This window comes from Emys orbicularis, chromosome 17 (assembly GCF_028017835.1).
Source record: "Emys orbicularis isolate rEmyOrb1 chromosome 17, rEmyOrb1.hap1, whole genome shotgun sequence".
In the NCBI taxonomy this organism is placed as follows: domain Eukaryota; kingdom Metazoa; phylum Chordata; order Testudines; family Emydidae; genus Emys; species Emys orbicularis.
Window position 1 is genome coordinate 25,433,917 of NC_088699.1, and position 19,696 is coordinate 25,453,612.

Consider the following 19,696-nt stretch of genomic DNA (forward strand, 5'->3'; position numbering starts at 1 on the left):
TGTTGTGTGGGTGGCCAGGCCCACCCCTGCCTGGCTTATGAAGCTGAACCCTGATGAGGGAGCACCTGGCAGCAGAAGACTCAGTCACCCCCAGAGCAGTTGCCGGATGGTGGGGGAGTGCGCCTGGGGCAGGCTGAAGGCCTGGTGGGGGAGTGCTGCCTACAAACCCATCGCTTGTTCCTGGGGGTGCTGCACACTGCGCAACATACACCAGGACACAGGTGAGAGCTGTCCCCGGGGCGGGTCAATGCCTGTGCTGGGTTACAGATGCAGCGCAGGAAGCCTGTCAGTGGCCTCTGCTCAGTGGGGCGGGGTCTAGGAGAACAAGGGGCATTAGGGACACCCTGTGCCCCCAGCCTTGCTCTGCAGGGGGAGATGAGATCCCGTGGAGACACTGGCTCACCTGTACTGTCCATAGCAATGTCGGTATCGTTTATCTGTGGCTCTATTACACTTCCCACCCTTCAGGGGATAGTGAAAAGGTGGGTGCCTGGAGTCAGGTGGCGTTTCTTCAAAAGGGTGTTGGGCTGGGATGCATCACCAGCCCACCGCCCAGGCCCTGGCCTCTCTAGGCTTAGTGGCTCCTGCCAGGGGCACAACGAAGTGGGGCAGGGCAGCCCCCTCCCCTTGGCCCTAGACTCTACTACACATTCACAGTGCCAGTCTCTGGTGGGAGGGGAGGTGGGAGACGGTTTCTCTGGTGGGAGGGAAGGGGATGGGAGGGGGGAGACGTCACAGCTGGTCCTGGTCTCTCTGGTGGGAGGGAAGTGGGGAGATGTCCCAGCCGGTTCTGGTCTCTCTGGTGGAAGGGATGGCAGCGATATCCTGGCCAGGCCCTGTCTCTCTGGGGCAGGGAAGGGGGGAGACGTCCCGGCCAGACCTGGTCGGTCTGGTGGGAGGGTATGACGAAGTGGGACTGTTCTTAATGTTTTGTCTGAATAGTGTGTGCGCCTCAGTTTCCCCGGTGTGTCACGCAAGTATCAAGGTGGTGGGACAAGGGGGTGTGATCGTTGCAGAGACCCCTAGCGGGCAGGTGTGACTGGCGGCTGGCTGCCTGGCACAGACAATGGCCGACACTCTGTATCCTGGCAACTGATGGCTGGGGTCCATTCTCTGGGAGAGCCAGCCGGAGGTGCTGGAGAACAAAGCGAGAGGTAGAGGCCAGGGGACCTGCTTGCCCGGGAAAGAGACAGAGGACGGAGGAGGGCAGCTGGACGTGACTGAGGCTCGGCTGCTGGAAGCAGGTCTGTCTGTGGTTGGGGAACTCGAGAGGGGAGAGCTCTGGGCTCGGGGTTCGCTGCCCTCCCCCCAGGATGGACTTTCCTGAATGTTCCTAATTTCTGTGCTAACGAGCTCTGCTCTACACTGTGTTCCCACCACTAATAACCCGTCTGTGTTACCTGCTGGCTGGGGTCACTGCTGACTGCGGGGGTGGGGTGCACGGCCCCTTTGGGGGGGGTGAGGCTTCCCCAGGTGTCCCATCCAGGGGCACTCACTGCGGGAAGCTCACGGCATGGAGCAGGGCGCTGAGCGCTCCGAGGTCAGAGCCAGGAGGCTGCCCTAGGCAGAGTGAGCCCTGAGGGGTGTCACGCTGCAAGAGGATCCTGCCTGAACCCCATTGCGAGCGGCTCCGGAGCACCGAGCCTGTGCACCGTGTCCGAGGGGAGGGGGGAGAGGTCCTGGCCAGTCTCTGTCACCTGGGGCTGGCCCTTGGAGATGAGGAAGAAGCTACCAGAGACCAGCACAGCAGAAATGGGAGCAGCGGCTCCTCCTGGGGCTTCAGCCTCTAGGATCCCCCAGACCCGGCTCCCCACTTCCCAGAACCCTGGGCCACCATTCCTCATGCTGCCTCCTGCAGCCCTGCTGCAGCCTTGGCAAGGACATACATGGGTCACGTGACAATGTGAAGGGGGGGACCCCTCAGGACACAACGTATGTGTAAAGCAAGAGCCCACAGAGGAGGAAATAGGTAACATAGCGCATGCAACCTGGGCCCTGTCCCCAGGAAAATTCTGGGTGCACCCCGGCCTCATTGTGCATCATGTGCCAGGAACCTTCCTAGGCACATGCACTGCCCGCAACAGCATCTCCACGTACAGACAGCACAGTCCGGAGCACGGAGGGCGCCGTGGCCTGGAGCTGAACTTCCCCAGCCCGGGACTCCTTGGAGGGGCTGGCGAATGCACGCTGGACGTGGGGGCTGCTGGTGTTACCAGACTGCCCTGTGGGGGCTGAGCCCAGGGAGGTCTCAGCACTACGCAGGGATGGGGTGGTTCTCTCTTTGTGGGGGTGACTCAGCAGGGGCTGCCCTTACCCAGGAGCCAGCATGGTGCTGGGGGAGCTGAGCTCCTGGGAGTGCCACCCTTGGGATGAAACCCTGAGTGCCTGGGCCTGGTAGCTCATTGGGCATGATGCAGGAGCCAGAAGCACCAGCACTACCCAGGGGTGGGAGTGGGGCTGGTTCTGCGCATTGTGGAGATAAACTAGGGCAGGGGTTCTCACAACAAATTTTTTGGTGGCCTCAGAGTCAGGGGCGGCTCCAGGCACCAGCGCAGCAAGCGCGTGCCTGGGACGGCAAGCCGTGGGGGGTGGCGTGCCAGTTGCTGTGAGGGCGGCAGTCAGGCAGCCTTCAGCGGCATGCCTGCGGGAGGTCCGCTGGTCCCGCGGTTTCGGCGGCAATTCGACGGCGGGTACACCGAAGCCGCGGGACCGGTGGACCTCCCACAGGCATGCCACTGAAGGCTGCCTGACTGCCGTGCTTGGGGCGGCAAAATACATAGAGCCGCCCCTGCTCAGAGTGTGGCCACAAACACTTGATGGTAGCCGCTCTGACAGTTTTTCCTAAAATACTTAATTAACTTTTGCAGATGCAATAATACTAATAATGCCCAGTTCTCGCTATTCTTTGCACTTTCTTGTCTTTTTTGCTCTTGCTTTTTTGGTTGCGTTTTTTTTTTAGACTTGCTGGCTAGTAAGTTTGCTGTGAAAAGGGATATTAACATACAAGTATCACTTTTCACAGCAGGAGACTTCCTCAGCCCCCGCAAGCCCAGGGACAAATTAAGCCCTGGATGGGGAGGTGGGTAGGGAGAGAGCGGGGGCCAGGAGCAGTAGGAGGGCAGAGGCTGGGGACGGCACCTGCTGCTGCATGGCTGAGGCCCGAGCCCAAAGCCCAACAGCAGGATTACAGGGCTGAACCCGCAGCTCTGCAGCTAGAGCCTGGGGCCTGAGCCCGAAGCCCTGCGGCTGGGGGATGGACCCTGTCACCACTCCGCAGAAGCCTGGGGCCAGAGGCAATGGGGCGGGGGGGTGGAGGGTGAGCCCGGGGCCAGAGCCTGCTGCTGCATGGCCGGGGGATGGAGCCGTAAGCCCCACAGCCAGAGCCTGGGCCCTGTCACCCAGGGCTGGAGCCCAACTCCACCGCCCCCGGGAAGGTGGGGAACTCACTGGCTCTCGACTTCTCCGTTTGTCTCTCCAGAGGGGGCAGGGCCCAACCCCCGCTGGCAGCCCTGGGGGAGGGGCTGCTACTTTGTCCTCCCTCCCCCATCACCGCCCAGGAGGCTGTAGCCACAAGAAACACCTGCCCCCACCTGAGAAACGCTGAACTAGGGGATTGTGTCTGTGAGCAGAGCTCATTGCCTGCACCAGGTGAGCCTTGCATCCCTTCACCCCTCGCCAGGCTCCCTGGGGACTCCTCTGCCATCCGCTCTGTTTCAGGGACCCCCTGCAACTCCCCGTCTCCCCCCATACCAGGCCTCTGTGTCCCCATCCGTGCCATGGCTCCCCCATTGCCCTGCTTACCAGTGGCTCCTGTGGCTCTCCTTTTTCTCCCCCCCTCCACAGTAGCTTTCTTACCCCACCCCTGCTGGGAAGGGAGGGGCCGATGGCTGGCACCCCTCTATCGCTCACTCCCCCACGGCACCCTAATCCCCAGCCCAGGACCTGCACCCCAGACCTCCTCCCCCCACCCAAACTCCCTCCCAGAGCCTTAGGCAGGTGGGGGGTGGAGTTTGGGGGGGCAGAGTTGGGGCAGCAGCTTCTGGACCCCACCAAAATTTCTACAAACCTGCCACCCCTGCTTCTGCGGCTCGGTCTGGAATTCAGCTGCTGGGGAAGGGAGTGGGACCTGTTCCCTCTCTCTGGCTGGGTCTGGGGTCACACACCCCCTGAGCCCAGTCCCTGGTAGCCCCTTCCCTGCCGTGGAATCACTTCCCAGCAGCACGTCTGGACCAGGCAAACCTAGTTGGCAGCCGACCTGCCCTGCCTGTGTGTCCCCCCACTCAGCTGGGGTCTCAGCTCCCACCATGCTCAGCACTGTCCTTGTTGTCCCAGTGGGGGCAGGCAGCGAGCTCTCTGCTCTCATCATAGCATCAGAGCCAGCGTGAGCCCCCTCTCCGGTGTGCAGGGGGGCGGGGAGCATCTCTGCGACCCACTTAGCCCCAGGGGTCTGGTTACAGGTAGGCAGGTATGATGAGTCCAGCAGCCCCTCCCTCCTGCCAGCCAGGTCATTTGCATTTTCACTGACTATTTCCATCTTAGCCAATTGGTTCCCTGGATTCAAATTCAAATCCTCGGCCATTACAGGAGCAGGGCCTGGATCCTGTCCTACAAAGACACAGTCACCCCCTGTAACGGAGTGTGTGGGGACACAAGACCCTGCACCCCCGGCTTCCTGCGATTCACCATGACTCTCCGCCAGCCAGTAAAGCAGAAGGTTTATTTAGACAACAGGAACACAGTCCAAGACAGGTCTTTCAGGCACAGACAACAGAATCCCCCCCAATTAGGTGCATCTTGGGGTCCCAGGGCACCACAGCCCCTTGGGGGGTCAGAGCCCCATCTGCCTCCCAGCCATTCCACCAGTCAGCTCTGAAACTCCCCCTCCAGCGACCCCTCCCACAGCCTTTGTTCAGTTTCCCGGGCAAAGGTGTCACCTGGCCTCTAACCCCTTCCTGGGTTCTCCCTCACGGCCAGTCCCCATCCCCCCATGCAGACCATCCTAGCCACACTCCCCTGCCTTCCCAGCCAACACTCCCCACTCAGCATTCAAAGACCACATTAAGAACAGTCCCAGTTCATCACACCCCCCAACAGGACCTCTTCTCCCCTTCTCCCCCTCCCTCCCAGGAGGGAACCCCTCATCCTCAGCCCCAATCCTCATCCCCCCGCACCCTAATCCTCTGCCCCAGCCCTGAGCCCCCTCCTGCATCATGAACCCCTCAGCCCCAGCCAGAGCCCTCATCCCCCCGCACCCTAATCCTCTGCCCCAGCCCTGAGCCCCCCAGGTTTGAGAGCCTGGGAGGGAGGGCGAGTAGCGGCGCGCAAATCAGCTGTTTCGCGCGCCATGGCAGCAGCAGCGGAGGTGAGCTAGGGCGGCCGGGGCACATTTTTAGGGGCGGCATTCTGGCGCCGGCCATGCCGCTCCTAAAAATGTGCCGCCCCAAGCGCCAGCTTGTTTTGCTGGTGCCTAGAGCCGGCCCTGTCTGCCAGGTATGACTGAGGTTAGTTTAAATAAGGTATGTTACACACGGTGCCCACCTAGTGGCTGACCAGTATAATACAGTTACAGTATAATACAAGTATCAGAGGGGTAGCCGTGTTAGTCTGGATCTGTAAAAAGCAACAGAGAGTCCTGTGGCACCTTTAAGACTAACAGAAGTATTGGAGCATAAGCTTTCGTGGGTGAATACCCACTTGGTCAGATGCATCTGTTAGTCTTAAAGGTGCCACAGTATAATACAGTTCCATTCCAGCCAGCTGCTGTGTGAGCCCCCAAACATGGAGCCAGCCATGCCCATGGTTCCCATGCACCCCAAAGCAGCAGCCTGTGTGCACTCTGTGCCGTATGCTCCCCCTGCAGCTGGAGAAGAAGGGAAAGGAGAGGAAAGGCTGGAAACCTGTCAGGGGCAAGGACCATTCCACATACACACATGCATGGACCAGTTACCGGGGTGGCAAAGCTAAAGAGAAGGGCAACAAATTTGGGCAGGAGACTTCTCTGTGAAAGGTGGCTGGGAGATTGCTGCTTCAAAAGGGTTAAAACAAACAGCCAAATAAAGAATAATACAATTAAATTATAAGATTAACAGAATTCATCCAAATCACTGGAAAAAATATGTTGCTCCAGGAGTAAATTATTGAGCACGGTGCGGAGGGAATTGGTCAAACTTCTCGCCACAGGAGAAATGCCAACCCTCCCGCGTGATGTCTGTTGGGATAATTAAACCTATGCTGAATAAAGTAATGTGCCCACAGTCAGAAGAGTGGGGGCATGGTATGTGATAACGCCAACCCAACTATTCCTGAAACAGCTCCTGTAGGAGCCTGCTGAGGAACTGAAAATGCTGTTCCATCACCATCGGAGTAGGATAAAAGCATCTGTAATCCTTGGACAGCTGTAACTTTATGGCGAATACAGAGGCATTAAAGTCTAAAGAAAGCAACTCAGCTCTGGAAGGAAATATTATCCTTCTGCCAGGCTTTGGGTAAGGCTGGAAGATTTCTATACCCAACCCAGGAATTTGTGCTTAGGGCACTAGCCTGGGACCCACAGATCTAGAGTTTAGTCCTGAGTCTGCTACAGACTCCTTGGATGACCTTTCACAAGCCACCTAGGCCAGATTCACTGATTTTGGGTGCCCAGCTTGATACACCAAGGTGCTGGGCAGCTAATATTTGAGACACCCCAAAATTAATGGCCCTGTTGGAAAATTTGTGGCTAAATTGTCCATAATCTCTCTGTGCTTCAGTTCCCTATCTGCAGAATGGGGATAATACTTCTTCCAACCTCACCAGGGTTCTGGGAGGAGAAAGTCATGAATGTGTGAAGGGCACTCAGATGGGGGCCATACAAGTTAGAGGAGAGTCAGGGATACACTGGCAAGGGTGTTACCAGATTTGCCTGTTACTTTGGGGTACGCTCATTTATTAGGGTTACTCTTCTGGGGAGGGGGTCTGTAATGTCAATGTACTGCTTGGTGTCAAGTAACAGAGGGGTAGCTGTGTTAGTCTGAATCTGTAAAAAGCAACAGAGGGTCCTGTGGCACCAGGACGCAAGTCTGATGAAGTGGGCATTCACCCACGAAAGCTTATGCTCCAATACTTCTGTTAGTCTTAAAGGTGCCACAGGACCCTCTGTTGCAATGTACTGCTTGTGTCACTTGTGTTCTTATACAGAGCTCTACTTCTGCAAGTTCCCTCCCAATGGAACTATCCTGCAGGACCTAGGTTCCCCAGGGCTGGTTCTTCCAGCCCCAGAACCAGACGAACACACACATACACATGAACAGAGCGTGCCTGAGAGGACCAGGTTAATCAGCACTCCCAAGCTGACCCCTTAGATGTCCGTGGACTCAGTAGGCTGGGTCGAGCTGCACCTCCAAGCTGCCACCCTCAGATGTCATGGGCACTGCACTGGCTTAGAGTACGCCTGAGCAGGCTGGGTCGAGCAGCACTTTCAATCTGCCACCCTCATATGTCCCAGGTTCAGCACATCCCTTTCCCCACGTTCATGTTACAATTGTTCTGGTCGTGACCCACTTGATGAGCAAACCCCACAGGGTTTTTGGGCGCTGCAGGGATCTTGAGCTTAGGTACGAAGAGCGAAGAGCGTTGCTGCAGAGCGAATGAGGAAGCCAAAAAACACCCATGAGGGGAGGGCGGGGGAGGGAGAGAGAGAGAGAAGCAACCAGCTTAACCATGAATGTTATTTATTGCCAGGTAATAACCATAGGGGAGCTGAACAAACAAAACAGTTATAATATTAAATCTAACTTATATTTGATTATAAAAGTCAGGTTTAGAAAACTATAACTGATTCCACAAGTCAGGGTCAGAAGGCTACACCTAGAGAGAGAGAGAGCTGGGTTCTCACCACTCCTTGAAGCTTGAATCAACCGAGGGTCCCAGGTGGTGGTGGTAGCTGAGGGTCCGGAGTGCTGGAGACAGGCGGAGCCCCCACGATCAGTCAGGAGAAGATGACGTCCCAGTGGAACTGATGCAGATTTTGGATCCAGGCATCAGAACACTTGAGCATGGGTAGGGGTTTTTGTAGGGAAAGACCAATGGTTCAAGGGAGAACACTCGATTTGTGTATGGGTGAAGTGATGGCTCAAGGGAGTATCCCAGAGTTGTGTTGTTCAGGCTAGACAATGGGAACTGCTCATTCCTGGCTATGGGCAGTGTTCCTTCCAGGGAGCTCACAATGCAATTAGGCAGCTTCACTATTTTGGATACCAATAAAGGGTTTATTACTAGAATTGGTTTGATAACTACTGAGCTGGGTGTGTGCAGGCGGGTTCATTAACATCTGGAGCAGAGATCCCCCAGCATGCAGTGCTTCCCTGCCTTTCTGGTCCCAGTGTTCCGTGCGGTTCTTGCCTTGGAATCTCTGTTCTTCATTCTAAAACAAGGAGTCTGGTGCATAGCCTATGCATCCGAAGAAGTGAGGTTTTTACCCACGAAAGTTTATGCCCAAATAAATCTGTTAGTCTTTAAGGTGCCACCAGACTCCTTGTTGTTTTTGTAGATACAGACTAACACGGCTACCTCCTGATACTTGTTCTTCATTCTGTATGCTAATGGAGATGCCTCCTTGTCCCATCTTCAATGCAAATGAGGCTGGGGGGTTTCCTTAATCCTGTCACCCTTGTCCTGAGGGGGTTAGCTGTGTCTCCCACGGCCTTTTCAGTAAGTCTTTCTTCTGATCGGTTTTGGTTCAAGCAGAGGCTGTGGGGGAGAACATCTTTCGTGAGTCAGACAGGCTGGATACTGCGCCCTGGTTCCCCAAGAACACAGAGCTGCTAGGTAACAAGTGACCCACTGTACTGTAGGTTCCCATCCCTGCTGAGCTCTTTGCAAACTCCCTGGGCCTTGCAGGAGTTCCGTTACACTACAACCACATTCCTACAAATATCCTGTGCTCCCTTAGCACCTGAGCTGCAGGGCTTACTATGTGTTTTACTGTGACTCTACCTGACCTGTGAGCATGCCCAGTGCAGCCCTCTGCCAAACCCAATGCTGAGAGCGAGTGAGCTGTTCAAACGCTGGCCATCTGCAGCCTCTGGCCCGAGCGTTCAAAAGGGTGCTGCACCCACAATCCAAAGAGCTCAGCGTGTTGGGGGCTGGGCTCCTTTGAAGTCATTAAATCAAACTCGGGTGTCTGAAGATACGCTCTAGCTCAACCAGAAGTTATTGGGCTACATATAAAATGATGGGGTCTAAATTAGCTGTTACCCATCAAGAAATAGATCTTGGAGTCACTGTGGATATTCTCTGAAAACAGCCACTCAATGTGCAGCGGCAGTCAAAAAAGCTAACAGAATGTTGGGAATAATTAAGAAAAAGGGATTAATAATAAGACAGAAAATATCATGTTGCCTCTAAATCAATCCATGGTACACCCACACCTTGAATACTGTGTGCAGATGTAATCGCCCCATCTCAGAAAAGATACATTGGAATTGAAAAAGTTACAGAAAAGGGCAACAAAAATGAGTAGGGGTATGGAACGGCTTCCATATGAGGAGAGATTAATAAGACTGGGACTTTTCAGCTTGGAGAAGAAATTACTAAGGGGGGATATGATAGAGATCTATAAAATCATGGCTGGTGTGGAGAAAGTAAATAAGGAAGTGTTATTTACTCCTTCTCTTAACACAAGAACTAGGGGTCAGCAAATGAAATTAACAGGCAGCAGGTTTAAAAGAAACAAAAGGAAGTATTTCTTCATACAACGCACAGTCAACCTGTGGAACTTTGCCAGAGGATGTTGTGAAGACCAAGACTATAACAGGGTTCAAAAAAGAACTAGATAAATTCAGGGAGCATAGGTCCATCAATGGCTATTCGCCAGGATGGACAGGGATGGTGTCCCTAGCCTCTGTTTGCCAGAAGCTGGCAATGGGCAACAGGGGAGGGATCACCCAATAATTGTCCTGTTCTGTTCTTTCCCTCTGAAGCACCTGGCATTGGCCACTGTTGGAAGACAGGATACTGGGCTAGATGGACCTTCGGTCTGACCCAGTATGGCTGTTCTTATGGATGTAGGAATTCCTGCATGAAATTCTATGGCCTGCATTACAGCAAAAGGGAGGGTCATAAAGAGAGAACGGATGGTCCAGTGGTTAAGCCAGTGACCAAGGCCTGAACAGCAATCTGTGATCAATTCCCTACCCTGCTACCAACTCCCTGTGTGATCCGAGGCCATCACTTAAGTTTTCTGTCCCTCAGCTCCCCATGAGATGACAAGTTTGCTTGATGAACGAATAATGTCCACATAATATACTTAGACTTCTTCAGACATTTCACTTGGTACCACATGACGTGAATAAAAAACTAGAACAATATAAAATTAACACGGCACACATTAAATGGATTAAAAACTGTCTCAAAATGTAACTGTAAACGGGGAATTGTCATTGAGCGGGTGCGATTCCAGTGTGGTTCCATAGGGATCAGTTGTTGGCTCTATATTATTTAACATTTTTATCAATGACCTGGAAGAGAACATAAAATCATCGCTGATAAACTTTGCAGATGACACAAAAATTGTGGGAGTTGTAAATAACAAAGAGGACAGGTCACTGATACAGAGCGATCTCGATCACATGGTAAGCTAGGTGCATTTGAATATGGCTAAATGTAAAGGTAGTATATCTCTAGGAGCAAAGAATGACAGACATACCATCGGGGTGGGCTCCAGCCTGCGAAGCAGAGACTCTGAAAAGGACTTGGGAGTCATGGTGGATAATCTGCTGAACATGAGCGCTCAGTGCTACGCTGTGGCCTAAAGGGCTAATGTGATGTTTGGATGTTTAAACAGGAATCACAAGTAGGAGCAGAGAGAGGATTTCACCTCTGTATTTGATACTGCTGGAATCCACGGGAGTCCAGTTCTGGTGTCCACAGGTCAAAAAGAATGTTGATAAATGGAGCGGGTTCAGGGAAGAGCCATGAGAATGATTAAAAGATTAGAAAACCTGCCTTACAGTGAGAGACTCAAGCAGCTTGATCTATTTAACATAAGGGGCGACTCGATTACAGTCTGTGAGCACCTACATGGGGAACCAATATTTAATAATGGGCTCTTCAATGTAGCAGAGAAAAGTGTAACCGGATCCAAATTCAGACTGGAAACGAGGGGTAAATGTGTACCTGTGAGGGTAATCAACCACTGGAACAACTCACCAAGGGTCACGCAGTCAGTGACAATGGGGGGACCCAGCCCCACACTAGCCGGCCCTGCTGCTGTAGCTGTGGGTCCCGGGGTCTATCTGTTACTGGACCAGCTTCTGACAAGCCTTCCAGCCGCACAGAGCCCCCCCTCGAGGGGGATCCCTGCTCAGTGTCACTGCGGCTGGGAGCGCCAGGAGCTGGGCCGGACTGTCTAAGGGTTAATGGGAGGGAGGCGGCTGCACTGGGATTCACAGGACTCTGCCCTGCCTGGCTCCCTGCTGCCCTCGCTCCTGCCCACCTCCCCCGCCTGCAGGGCTGGGGGCGCGGCGGCGGCTCTCGCTCCTGTTTTCCCAGGGATGCTGTGCGGTCGGCCAGCCCCTGTTCTCCCGCTGAGCATCCATCGCCGCCCTGCCCCTTTCGCTGCCTGCGAGCCAGACGCGCCCCGAGCCGGAGCAGGCGGCGGAGCCTGGCGCCGCGGGTCGTGCCCAGGGCCAGCCGGCGGCGTGGATGAGGTTGATGCTCCTCTGCTGCACCTGGAGGGACGAGCCTATGGGAGAGGACGAAGGTTCGTACCTGGGCTGGGGCCACTGCGCTGCCTCTGCAGATGCGGGAGCCCCGGCTGCCGGGCAGGGACAGCCCCGGGCGGCCGGGAGCCTTCTCTCATCCCCCCGCCCGGGCTCCTCTCCCAGCCGCTGCCGCGTGCCCAGCCCGGCCGGGGGCTGCCGGCGCGCCCAGCGCTCCCCCGCAGGGAGGAAGCCTGGGCCAGCGCTTGGCGCAGGGGCTCCCGGGAGCCCGAACTCCTGGGTCCCGTTCGCAGCCCGCAGGGGCTCGCTGTGACCTTGAGCGAATCGCTTCCCCTGGTGCAGTGGGTGTGGACGGGCGGGCAGCCCAGGCTCTGACACGTCGCTGGGCAGGTGCAGAGGGGGCTCCCACTGACGCGACTTGGTGTACCGTGCCCCCGCTCCCGGCCAGGTGGGCCCTTTGTGATACAGGGGAGGCTTCCGGCCTCCTGCCCCACTGCAGGCAGGCAGCCCTCAGGGGGCAGCTGGTGGCCAGCTCTTCGCCCTGGGCTAGAGGGCGAAGAGCCAGCAGCCCATGGCCACGAGGAGCCCCTCAGCCCTGCTCCCTTCAGGCCAGGGCCCCAGAAGCTGCCCCCTCAGTCCTGCAGTGAGGCTCTCACCCCTGATCTCTCCCTGGCTTGGGGTTCCCATCCTCCAGCACAGGGGCTAGTAACCCTGGCGCCTGAGCCCTCCCCCATGCCAGGAGGCACATGCTGGGCAGGAGCTTTCTACATCCCTGCTTCTATTCTCAGGGGCATCAGTGGTCTTTCTCTGGCCCTCTGGGGGTCACCTAAACCCTCCCATCAAAGGTCCCTTGCTCCCAACTCCCAGCTAGGCTGACCAGACAGCAAGTGTGAAAAATTGGGACGCAGGTGGGGGGTAATAGGCACCTATATAACACAAAGCCCTAAATATCAGGACTGTCCCTATAAAATCGGGGCATCTGGTCACCCTACTCCCAGCCCCTTGTGATGCCGTTTGCCAGCTGTTCCCTGGCTGCTGGGGGTTCATCATTTCAGTGCGTGGCCTGTCACAGCCCCTTGGCTCCTTTCCCCCTGTGAGCTGGGGGCCTGGCTCCCAAAGCAGGAAGGGAGCAGACCCTGGCCTGGCCTAGATGATCCTGGTGGTTAACGGCTCCCTCTTGTCCTGGCTGCCCTGCCTCCCACACCAGCGCATGGCCCCTCTCCATGCAGCCTATCACCTTACTGCCACCCGCAGCTCCGCTTTCAAGCCATTCTGCTTCCACCCCCCACAGAGCCGGGCTCCCTGCGCCCTTCCAGGACTCAGTCCTGTGGGCCTCCACTGCCCCCACGCCGGGGCCCTCTCTCCTGACAGCTGGGGAGCGGTTCCTGGCTCACCATGGGCAGCGGGCCCCCCTGCGCCCACTAACACCCTGCATACTCAGCCTGCTGACCTGCCCCCCATCTTCTTGTCACCCCACATCTCCTCCCTCCCTCCCTTCTTCTCCCCCCTCCATATCTCGTCCTTTACCCCCTTATCTGGTCCTCCCCTCCCCCACATTCCTCGCTGCCCAGGTCCTCCTTTCACCCTCCTCACCCCCCATGCCTCATCCTATCCTCACCTCCTCCTTCCTTCCCCCTCATGCACTTTGCTCTTCCCCTCCACAGCTAGTCACCTGCCTCACAGCATCTTCCTCACAACCTTCCCTCACCCCTCAGGGCTAGCAGGGCTCCCCACCCCCACCTTCCCCAAACCAGCGGCCTCCACTGCTTTCTCCCCTGAGCTCTGGACTTGCTCTTCCTGCCCCTGCACCTGCCAATCAGAGGAGACCGAGCAGCAGTCATGGGGACGCAAGGCAGTGCTGGCACCGCCAGGAAGCCCACCGCTCCCCAGGGCCCCAAGCTGGCCCAGGCCACAGTCCTGACCCCTGCCAGACACCAGGCGCCCAGTGCCTTTCACCATGCCCCCGCCTGAGCCCCGATGTGACTCTGTCCCAGCCCTGCTCTGCCCTGCCAGCACAGGCCATGGGCACTGGAGGGGGCAGCTCTGGCTGTGGCTGGTGTGGGGCCCCAGCCCCTGTTCTAGAAACCAGCAGGGGATCAATAAGTACAGGCAAGGTGAGTGGGGAGCACAGAGCAGCGACTGGGAGAGCACGGCCGTGCCTGGCTTGTGCTGCGCCTCCCCCGGGCCAGAGGCCAGGGTCAATGTGGGTCCCAGTGGGGGATGGGGGGTCAGAGCCTGTGTGGGTCTGGGGGATGGGGATCAGAGTCCATGCAGGTCCCAGTGGGGGGAGGGGTCAGGGTCACTGCAGTTCCAGTGTGGGAGGGGAGTCAGGGTCAGTAGGTGTTGCAGTGACAGGATGGTGGGGTGTGTGGCGGGGGTGAGTGTCAGTGCGAGTCCATGTGATGGGGGGAGGAGGCTCAGAGTTACTGTGGGTCCTGGTGTTGGGCAGGTGGGAGTGGGGGAGGGTCAGTGCAGGCCCTGTGAGGAAGGGGATGGGTCCCAGTGGTGGGCGGGCTGGGGGCTCTCAGGTGTGAGGGGGGATGTGCCCGGCCTAGTTGTTCCTGCTCTGTAGCAGTTTTGGTGCTCCTGGCACAGGGGCCTGTGGGTCTAATTGTGTGCCCGTTTCCAGTGCCATTCCACCAAGGCTCGCCGTATCCTGCATAGCCTGCCAGGCAGTCGCTACGTCACATTCCCCTTTCATTGATTGGGGAAACTGAGGCACCGAGCAGGGCGGGGATGTTCTATGTCCCCCCAAGTCAGGAGTCCTGCTGCCCTGTCCTGCCCCTTTACCACCAGCTCCCACTGCTATGCATGTCTCTCTCCATAGTTGCCTCAATGCAGGCAGGTGAAATTAGGTGCTGGGCTTCCACGGGAGAAGGGCCCTCAGGGCTCCCCGAGCCAGACTGGCTCTGCCGGGGCTGGCTGTGCCCTCGCATGGGGGTGCGACAGCCTGTGCCTCTTCTGTGCCCTGCAGGAAGCGACCTGCCTGTATGTGCGAGCTGTGGCCACAGTATCTACGATGGGCAATACCTCCAGGCCCTGAATGCTGACTGGCATGCCGACTGCTTCAGGTAGGAGCCACGCGGGGCAGGCATGGAGCTCTCCGGCCTGCGCTTCCCAGCGCTGGGCCTGCCACGCCTGGCCAAGGCTAAAAGTCTAAGGACAGACACTGGTGTCACCTCCCGGTCAAGGTGGCTGCATGTGTGTACACACACACACACACACACACACACACACTGTCCTGCACAGATACACACACACACAGTCCATGTCCTGCACACACACACACACGTCCTGCACAGACACACACACAGAGTCCATGTCCTGCACAGATACACATACACACACACACACAGAGTCCATGTCCTGCACAGATACACACACACACACACACACACAGAGTCCATGTCCTGCACAGATATACAAACACACACACCTGCAATGCCCCTCTGGCACACAACTCCCTGGGTCCTTAGCCCTGGTTCCAGCCAGCCATTAGACTTGGGGTGGGGCATTCCCAGGATGGGCTGCAGTTCTCCCCACAGCCCTGCAGAGCCAGGCTGGGGATGGAGCTCTGGGGCCCTAGCAGCCTGTGACCCTTGCAGTCTGCTTTGGTTTCTTGCTTGCTTCCCTGGGCTCCTCTCTCCCCTCAGCACCTGCTCTGCAGGCTTCTTCCCAGCCCTCAGCACTGGCCATGTCACCCAGACTGCCCTGTGGCCTAGCCACAGGTGGGAGCCCTGTGCACTGAGCGGGGCTTGAAGCCTCTCCAGCACTCAATCAGAGAGGGCTGCCCTCCCAGCCAGGTGCCCCAGGCATGCCAGGTTTTCGGACAGGCCAGCCGGGGTGAAGGGGCGTTTGCTGCTGCAGCTGGATCCCAGCTGGGGTGAAGCGGCTGCCGGAGTGTGAGCATGTCACTGGGAGCCTGCAGGCTCTCAGAGGGCCTGCCCTTCAGTACCACACAGGTGTGCTGCCCCCTCACGTCTGTGGTTGCAGCACAAATAAATGTCATTCCACAGGGAGGGCTCGGACCCCTGGCACGCAGCATAGAGTGTGTCCCTAGCCTGGGAGAATGGGAGTGCCCAGCTCCCTGGCATTCTTGTTGCAACCTGCCTTCAGCTCGACCCACCCAAACCTTACTGGAACGCTGTGTGCCAACGCTTGCTTCAAGGGATCTCCCTGCTATTCTACTGCAGTCCCAGCCTCTCCCAGCAGGGGCGCTATAGGGAGTGGGGCAGGAGTGCTGGCTGTGGGGGAGCTCCCAGCTATTTATGCCCTGGCACCTCCCAGCAGGGGGCTCTGTGGGGCAGTGTGAGGATGGCACCCTTCATCATTATTATTACTGTTTGTGTTACTGGAGCACCTAGCAGCCTGAGATGGCCCAGGACCCCATTGTGCTAGGTGCTGTACAAACGCAGAACAAGCTGACCCCTTGGCCTGTCCCTGGGGCACAGTGGTGTCATTCAGAAGTCTGTCTGGGAGCGACCCAGATTCTGTGGGAAGTTGGGCTGCTCCCTGCACTCCACAGCCCCATGCGCTACTGCAACTGGGCAGCCATTAATAGCAGCAGCAGCTGGAGAGCATGTGAACGGGGCCATCTGCTCCTCATTAGCCTGTGTGCCTGCTAAGCCTGAGCCACGGAGGGGAGGGGTGGATTGTGCATCGCATCCTGTGCGCTGGAGTCCCCAGAGTGGGGGGCAGTCTGCTAGGCTTACTGGGGCCAGGACAGAGCCAAGCCCCCTCTGCCCAGGCAAGGGGGTCGGCAGGTGTTTCTTCTTCAGTCTGATGGGGGGCATGGGAGGGGGCAGGTGGTTGGGGGTGGAAGTCGTGATGGTGCCCTCCTTGTGCTGGCACTGTGATGGTGCCCCCTGTGAGCAGGGTTAGACAGCACAGTGGTTAATGCTGGCAGCTGCACTGGAGCTTTGTTGACAGCAGCGCAGCCAGCCACTGAATCGTGCGAGCACCAGTGCTAGTGCAGCACAGCAGGGCTCTTTGGAGCTGGGAAAGCCCAGTTCCCTAGGAGTGCACACACTGGGACCTGCCCCAGGGCTCTCTGCACTTGGCAGGTGTGCACTTGTGCAGCTGCATGCCAGAGGGTGTGCATGCGTCTGCAGGGATGCGCGAATGGGGTTGGGTGCGCTGGCAGGGACACCGTGAGTTTGTGGGCGGGGGTGAGCTGTGATGCTGGAAGGCAGGGCATGTGCATGCACAGTGCTGTTGCAAATGGGAGCAGAGATGTGGGAGGGCGTGTACGGGTGGCAACAGGGCCATGTCCATTTGGACAGTGAAGCTGCACACGTCAGTGCTGATGTTATGCATGGAACAGTGGGGGTGCCAGTGGGTTGGCTGGTGTTGTGTTTGCAGGAGTGTGCCAGCAGTGCCATTGCACAGCCCGAGAGAGGGGAGGCCTGTGAGTCCTCATGAGGAGCCAGCCCAGGGGAGGCGCAGCAATGGCCGATGCAGGGCAGGCTGCTGGCTGTCACTGAGGAAGCGCCGTCCCTGTGTGATTACAACTCTGGTTTCCTTTCCTCCTCAGGCTGCTGGCTGCGGTCTGGGGGTGGGGGGAAGTGAGAGCAAGTGTCTCTCCCTGAGTCACTGAGGCCAGAGCTGTGGGGAGAAGGCTGGGGAGGAGGGGATGATGTCATGGGTTCCTGGTCCCTCCTCCCCCTCTCACTTAATGCTTCCAGCTCTTTGAAGTGTCTGTAGGAATTAGAAGCCACAGAAGTGTGTGCAGGGCCTCCCTGGCCAGCTGGGGGAGGCGCCCCCACGGCTGAGTGCAGGGCCCCACCATCCCAGCAGGGGCAGTGAGTGCCGCTCACTGAGGCGCGGGCCGCACGGCCCCAGACTCATTCTGGTTCGGAGGATGCTGACTGCTGTGCTCAAGAAGAGCCGCTTCCTGAGTGCTGGAGCCAAGTAAGTGTGTGGGGCTGCTCTGGCTCGCACCTGAGCCTCTGCCGTGGCTAGGGGCACCGCATCACCATGGGCTTGGGGACACGGTGTGGGACGGTTTGCGATGGAGTCCGGCAGCACCCTGGGGTCCCAGCCCAAGACATGGATAGAGGGAAGGAGGCAATCCCAAGGAAAAGGAGTGTGCCTGGAGACATACTGCCAAGGAAATAGAAACCGTGGCAGGAAATGTCCCCTTCCCTCCCCCCAGCCCTTTAGCCTATGCAGCTACCCCCCACATATCTCTCCTCACACAGCCTGCTCACTGCTTCTCCTACACTCGCCCAGTTAGCAGGCAGCTGAGGCCAGACCAGCTGTGGGAGGTGGAGGAGCTGAGCAGGGTGGGGGTGATGGTGAGATTCTGATAACCTTCTGGGGGCTGCGGCTGGAGATGGAATTTTCCTCCCCCAGGCTGGAGGGAATTGACTTTCGGTGACTAGAGGAACCTTCTGTGCGTTGCAGCATTTGGTACCTTGTTATGCACTTGGTAAAAAGTCTGGCTGCTTTTTGTGTGAAATATCCCCCCCCACCTCTACCCAGCACCGAGGAACTGAAAACCCCTCTGCTCCAAAGTTGGCAGCTTTACCAGCCATCTGGGTGTGTGTGTCGTTATCCCCTTTATCAGATGGGGAACCTGAGACACCATGAGAGGAAGTGATTTATATGGGTGGGGGAGGGATGCTGGGGTCTGTTGGATTGAGCAAGGGTTGGGGAGTCAGGTGAGTGAGCTGGATTCTTACTCTGGATCTGACTTGGGCCAAGTGGACACTGCACCCTGCCAGTGGGAGTGCCAGGGTAGATCAAAGGCAGGTGGGTTTGCCTGCTCTGAGCAGGGCTAGGGGACATGCCCTGGGCGTTCACCATCGCTGCTCCCTCCGGCAGAGCGGCACAGGGGCTAGAGCAAAGGTCTTTGCACCTCCCTCTCCTGCAAGGCTGAGAGAGCCCACGCAGCATGGCGAGAGGGTGCCATGTTCAGCGACCCAGCCACTGCACCCCTCCCAGGATCACGGATCAACCCCAAAGGTCCATCTCTTCCTATGGAACTTCCTGCAGCCTAGCAAGTGGGGTTCTCCTATTTAGATCTGTACAATGTGCGTGTGCACTGGTGCTATATGTCTGAGCGCACACGTGTGCAGCTGTCTGTGCATGCACGAGTGTATGAGCGCACAAGCCCCAGTCAGGAGCCTGTCAGGGTCCGTGGTCCTAGCCAGGGTGCAGGGGGAACACAGGGCACCCAGAACGCTGCTGCACCAGGTCCACCTGTGCAGGGCGCCCGGCTGCACACCCTCCTGGCAGGCCCAGGGCCAGGAAGGGTGGCGAGAGCGTGGCCCACCCGCAGGGTGCTACAGGGTTGGGTGAGAGCAGGGGCGCTCCCACACCAGCACTGCGAAGGTTAACGCAGCTGGGTTGCGCCCGGACGCGCGTCCTCATTGGTCAGCGCCCTCCCGGGAGAGTTTGACTCAAGCAATCGGAGGGCAGATTCCCTGCCGGGGTGACGTAATGGGGCTGCCAGGGAATGACATCATCGCGATTGACATGCGACCCACGTGCTGCCGAGCGGGGAGAAAGGGGGAGGGGGCTGCAGAAGCACAACCCCACCCCCACCGCTCCTCACTCTGCATCCCCCCCCTCCAGCCCTACCGCTCCTCACTCTGCATCCCCCCTCCAGCCCCACCCCCACCGCTCCTCACTCTGCATCCCCGCCCCCCTGCAGCCCCACACTCCCAGCCCCACCGCTCCTCACTCTGCATCCCCCCTCCACCCCCACACCAACAGCCCCACCCCCACTGCTCCTCACTCTGCATCCCCCCTCCAGCCCCATACCTACAGCCCCACCCCCACTGCTCCTCACTCTGCATCCCCACCTACAGCCCCACCCCCACCGCTCCTCACTCTGCATCCCCCCTCCAGCCCCACACCTACAGCCCCACCCCCTCCGCTCCTCACTCTGCATCCCCCCTCCAGCCCCACACCTCCAGCCCCACCCCCACCGCTCCTCACTCTGCATCTCCGCCCCCCTCCAGCCCCACCGCTCCTCACTCTGCATCCCCCCT

At 57.8% G+C, this 19,696-nt stretch overlaps 1 protein-coding gene across 1 annotated transcript in view; it reads left to right on the forward strand.

The window, feature by feature from the left end:
* The first annotated feature begins 11,682 nt into the window (after positions 1-11,682).
* LIMK1 (LIM domain kinase 1) overlaps positions 11,683-19,696 on the forward strand; it is a 34,580-nt gene continuing 26,566 nt past the window's right edge. Inside the window, exons 1-2 of the mRNA XM_065418340.1 lie at positions 11,683-11,740; positions 14,674-14,770. Coding sequence (XP_065274412.1) covers positions 11,683-11,740; positions 14,674-14,770 — 155 coding nt within the window. The remainder of the gene's footprint in view (positions 11,741-14,673; positions 14,771-19,696) is intronic.